Source organism: Pituophis catenifer, unplaced genomic scaffold, assembly GCF_029215685.1.
Source record: "Pituophis catenifer annectens isolate HBS135680 unplaced genomic scaffold, rPitCat1.0.hap2 SCAF_4, whole genome shotgun sequence".
In the NCBI taxonomy this organism is placed as follows: Eukaryota; Metazoa; Chordata; class Lepidosauria; order Squamata; family Colubridae; genus Pituophis; species Pituophis catenifer.
The window spans coordinates 55,525,414-55,531,413 of record NW_027256884.1 but is presented as its reverse complement, the minus strand read 5'-3'; the positions used below and the strand labels follow the sequence as shown (position 1 = coordinate 55,531,413).

Here is a 6,000-nt window from a genome sequence, read left to right as displayed (position 1 = left end):
CCTTGACAGTTGACCTTTCAATGTGTGGGCACACACTGCCCCAGGGGCAGCAGCATTGGCAGGGCAGACACGGCAGTATGCTATTTAATAACCCATCTATATTGTCTTTATCTCAGGTAGCAACCCAAGTTGTCACTCTCATTGTATTGGGTGAATGTAAATGTCACTGTACTTTATATGTGAAGGCCAATCCACAAACAGTCACATTTCCCCCTTCACATGGTGCTCTGGATGCTCCTGGTTTTAATTTGAAAACAGACATCCAAATCCTATTGTTATAATCAATATGATTTTTTTCTCTTGGCAATATTTAGGGATGATGGTTATTTTTTTTTAAAAAAAGCAAGACAAACCAACTAGTCAGACTGTTGTAATTTGGTCAACCACACGGGTACTATCCATATCTACCATTTCAACACATTCTATTTCCTCCCGATTCTCAGGAGTTTTCTTCTCTTTCCTTTTTTTTTTTGATGGTGGCAGAAAAGTTAGTATCACAGGTAAAATGGCAAAGCAATGAAAGAAGGTGACTAATGCTATCAAAAACAAGCACCTGAACAGTGTACGGGTCAGATTTGAAGGCACAGCTGCGAGAGGAATCAGACCAACAATGAAGCAGAGGTAGCTCTGTAAAATCGCTACCCCGTGCACTTCCAGGGAATTCTTTACCCATTTAGTTCTTGTGAAATCTTTGCCCAGGACAAATGTTGACAAGAGAGGTGCGCAGTTGTCAACTGTATAATTAATTCCATAAATTAAACACAACACAGAAATACAGTCCAGCTCAACTTTCCACAGGGTCATAAAACCTATAACTCCAAATTCAACTGAGGCAACGGTGAGTGTGAGCCATACATTGATGAGAGAATCTGCCACTAGGAATGCAGAGAAGAAGAGCAGGAATAAAGCACTAATACAGGAGTTCTGCAAGGGCCCCCCCACATAGGAGGCATAACGATCCATGTAGACAAAGGATGGGTTGAAAACAATGAACTTCACTTTAGATTTGAGAGACAGCTTTCGTAAAGTTTCCAGGAGGTGATAGAGCTCTTCTCGTTTGGTATCCATGGTCTTAGCTACCAAGAACATTCGAGAGGCCACCACTTCAACTTCATTACTGTATTTTTTTGAAAAAATGATATCCTCTGAAAAATGGGCATATTGGGGAGCTTTCAGAAAGGAGTTCCTCAATATATCAGTAAAATGCTTTTTGGATAATCCAGTTGATATGTTGAGTTTTCTCAGATAATTCAAATAGCTCTCAAACCAAGATATCCTTACAAACCCCTTAGTATACTCTAGCATGTCATCTTGAACGGTCACATTCCAATATTCTATTGATTCATAAATATAAAACCCAATGACAGGGCTGTAATTGCTGAAGTACTTCTGCTGAGCAGCAGTGTACTCCATGGTTTGTGTCGCAGTTGCTACAATGTTACTGAGGTCTGACTCTTCACTGACCTGCAAGTAGCCCATTAAGGCAAAGGAAATATAAATAAGGTAAAAGAGAACTACAAAAGGCTTGACATATGTGTTTGTTATCCAGTCACAGTAATAACGCTTGAGGAAACACACCAAAAGGTGGCTTTCGTAACTGTTTGTTTCCTCTGACTCTGCTGTATCCTCACTAAATTTGGCTGTCAGAAGAAATCTATACCAAGGAGGCTTCTCTTGCAATACCTCTGGTTTTGGTACCTTTCGGCAGAAGATACTATGCTGGTAGTTGTTTTCTATGTAGCCAGTAAACACGAGGCTGGAACCATAAAAGGAGAGTACATAGAGGTAGTTGAAGAAAATTGCAATACAAGAATTGCAGCAGAAGATCCTGGCTGCTTCAATGTTGGTGAAAGGGCTGGCACCAATCCCAAAAGTCACCAGATACATGGCAGTGGTGAGAGAAAAGGAGAGCATGGAGTCTGCGAACACAGCTGCAGTTCTCTCTTTTACATGTTGGTCTTCTCTAGTTTTCCTCCAGGAGGACAACATTTCAAAAGTTCCATATAATCCGTGCCCTGGAACGAAGAAAAGAGCAACTGTAATGCTGTTATATAATTAGAAAGTCAGGTGACTCCTGCAAATGAGGATATAGCTAATTGTGCATTGCATGACCTGGGTAATTTAGGAAGAAATTGTCCTGGTGTAGACAAATGTTCATATACACTGACATGAAAATTATTTTTAAAAATAGAACTACAGTGATTATTGATGGTAATAATCTGTGCCAGGAAATTTGTAGCCAAGAAGAATTATGCTAACAAGTTATCCAATTAAAGTTAAATTATGCATTTTTCATGCCATGGCTTTACTTTGTGACGATTTAAGAGTAACCAAACTTAAAGAAACTTCAGTAGTATTTTATTGATACTGCATTTAAACAGAAAACTTCAACATAAAGTCTATGTTATGTAGGAGGCAATGAAGATTAATTTGAGCCATGGCACAAATAATTATTTTTCATTTGTTTTCTTTGATAAACATGCTCAGAAAAAGCCTTGTGGATGCTGTCAAAATGTACAGATGGATCTTTTCACACAATGAAAATGCTTGTTTTTAAAGCGGGGGCATATTTTGGCATTAATGTTTGAAAATGAATATACTATAGCTTCATATGATTTAGATAACTGTGATATCTCAATATTTATTTTCAAAAATAGATTAAGGTGTTAGATTCTGCATCAGTTACAATGTTGTGTGAAATACAAAGGCTTGTTTCTAAAAGTCACAAAAGTAGGTTAGATTGATTATCCATTGAATTCATAATTCTGTGCAAAATTCTATATGCATGAAACCAAGAGGTTGTTGTCAACCTAGACAATAATTTAGATGATAGACATGAATGAACTGAAATATTATTATACTTTTTATTTTTTTTATTTTTTTTTTATTTGATTTATATGCCACCCTTCTCCGAAGACTCAGGGCGGCTTACAATGTGCTCAGCAATATACTTTTGCCATGTATAAGGTACGGAAGAAATATACTGTATATTGATCACAATATTTAAACTTTTAAGATATAGAAGATTTTAAGTATTTTTTTCACTAGCCTAATTACATGTATATTAGTTTGATTCTATAAGTAACTAATCAATACTAAATCCAATTGGTTTTTATGGCTAAATTAAATGGGATTAGTGGTGTCATGGCTGACTCACCATGCACCCCTGCTCTCAACCAGATAATAGAAACAGGGAGGGGGGAAGGAAAGGATTGGAATGCAAGAGAGGCTTGGGAGGGAGTTGAGGAATTCAAGTGAGCCAATGCAGCCCAGGACGGCCCTAACACCCTAAGGTCAAACACTGGGAAAACTCCGAGCTGTTCCAAATGTTCCCTAAACAAAATGAATACAATTGATTGGTGGACAATAAAAACTTTAGAACCAGCTTTGCTAGTTCTGTGCTACTACTCTTATATGGAATTATCGGTAAAGTTATACTCTTGGTAAAATAACGTCCAGGAGTTTCTTTTGCTGCATTTACCAACAGGATGGTTGACAGGTAAGGTTATGGGAGTCCAGTCTAAATAACTGATTTAGCATCATAGCAAAAATTAGAATTTTACTTCCCTATAAAATTGTGGCTATTAATGATACCCAATACACAGTTATTTTAACAATGGAAGATATACACCTATGTACCATATGTACAGCATTGGCTCAATGGCTTTGAAATGAAGCTGAGCACCATCCCTTATAGTTGGGTATGTCTAGTGGAGTAAAATCCACAGGGATTTCTTTACCTACCATATGTACATAATGCCAAGTGCCAGGGTAATCAGGAAATCCAGGCAGTTCAAATGAATATAAAGATTTATTGCAAGCTTAAGCTCACTACAAGAATCTGAACTACTAATGGACAAAGCAAATTGGCGGCAGATAGGAGTCAAAGACATTCAAGGTAGCTGAACTTAGATCTCTTGTGGGCATGAAGGGCTAGTTACTGATGATGTGTTTGATGTCTCCCTCAGGTTCAGCCTGGTCATTTCCTACACATACCCTTTTTATGAAGCACTATTTCTGCAACATATTATAAATATGCTTTATTTATAAATCAGCTTTCAGTGTCCCAATATCCTCCAAAACTACTGTCATTCTATTTACATAGCTAATTATACAGCACTTTGAAGATGAAAGATACTGAAAGAGGATTGAGATAAGCCCAAAACCCACTTATTTATCGCAAAGTGCCAACACGGCAATTAAACCTGAATAATAAGGTTTTACTACCAGTGGTGGGATTCAAATAATTTAACAACCAGTTCTTCCTAATCATCTGGTGGGCGTGGCTGGGGAGGTAGGCATGTGACTGAGTGGGCATGGCCAACTCTACGTCACTCATGTGGGTGGTGCCTGTATGAGACAGGCAGAGTTGGGTAGGGAATCCAGGGGTTTCTGGGGGGTGGGGTGGGAGGTGGGAGGAAAGAAAGAAATATACAACATCTGTGTGTGTGTGTGTGTGTTGTGTGTGTGTGTGTGTGTGTGTGTGTGTGAGAGAGAGAGAGAGAGAGAGAGAGAGAGAGAGAGAGAGAGAGAGAGAGAGAGAGAGAGAGAGAGAGAGCACACCACTGCAAGCCCTGATATAACTCTCCAAGATTGGATCAGGTCTCTCTCTCTCTCTCTCTCTCTCTCTCTCTCTCTCTCACACACACACACACACACACACACACACACACTGAGGTTAGATCGGATCTCTCTCACACACACACTCGCACACACAGGTTAGATTGGATCTCTCTCTCTCTCTCTCCTTCCCTCCATGCTTTAGGCAGGCTTAGCCGCACCAGGAGGCTGAAGTTGAAATTTCTGCCCTCCTCCGACCCGCATGTACCTTGGCAACAGGACTGTTTCTCTCTGCCCCCTTTTCCTGTTTTGCCTGCTGTATATACACAGGGGGATGAACCTAGCTTTGCTGTCCATTGCAGCTAGGAATCTCAAAGCAGAGAATGAACATTTATGTTGAAGCTAGCCCGGGTGCTAGATTGACCCCTGAAAACTCCATCTCGAGGAGCCCAGCCGAACTTTTGACCGCCACTCATTGAGGCAGAGGGTGGGGTGGCCAAACTAAGTGCCTGAAGAAGCTCAACTGGCCGGTGGGGAGGCAGGGCATCCCAACACTGGCAGCTCTGCAGGAAAAGAAACTTTTTTTTTGTTGAGCCGACGCAGGGTCACATTGTGGCTCTGCATAGTAAAAGGGCTTCAGGAGGAGGACGGGACCCTGTCTCCCTCATTGTAAAGTGTACAAGTGAAAAAGTTCACTCAATCAATTCCAACTTCGCGAGATCTTTTTCTTTTGCAAGAAGTTGGAATTGATTGAGTGAAACATGACGGAGAAACGCGATTGGAGCTCGGCTGGGGCGACTGCGCACGTGCCCACACAAACAGCTCTGCATGGCATGTCTGGCACGTGTGCCATAAATTCGCCATCATGGTTCTAGATTAACTTCACTGATACAGATTTGTGCATTAGGGGAATTCTGTTGGTTATACTGTAACCTACAGAGTGTCACAGGGCAAGCGTCTGATCTACAGTGTTCTCCTCTTTAATATTCACCTATTTTTTTGTATTGAGTCTTGGACTGTGTTTATTTAATCTGAGAGAAAATTTATGATAGATTATGTTAAATGCTTTTTGTTTATATAATTGTATGTAATTGCACTACTTTCTATTTTGATATTTGCATTTTGCATTTATCTTTGCAGTATATTACTTTGGGAATTTTTTTCTTGATATAGCCAGTACAGAAGTTTGAGTAAATGAATCAAAAAGTTACAATTGGATCAAATGTTTATATATTCAATGCAAAATAAATCCTGAAATAGATAGAGAGCATTCTACTTCGAGGGTTTAATCACTATGCTTTGTTTTCATGCAGTGCAATCCTATAAGTATTTATTTAAATTACTTTTCATTATATCACCAAAACCATTCTTTGAAAGCTGAACTTATTCAGAAAATCAGAACATTTAAACACACATTTCTGCATTTGCTTTGCTTAACCT

At 39.4% G+C, this 6,000-nt stretch overlaps 1 protein-coding gene across 1 annotated transcript in view; it reads right to left on the bottom strand.

Moving 5' to 3' along the window:
- Nucleotides 1-360: 360 nt before the first annotated feature.
- The window catches only part of PTCHD1 (patched domain containing 1), a 183,543-nt gene continuing 177,903 nt past the window's right edge, over nucleotides 361-6,000 (bottom strand). Inside the window, exon 3 of the mRNA XM_070944042.1 lies at nucleotides 361-2,015. Within this exon, the coding sequence (XP_070800143.1) occupies nucleotides 361-2,015 (1,655 nt within the window). The remainder of the gene's footprint in view (nucleotides 2,016-6,000) is intronic.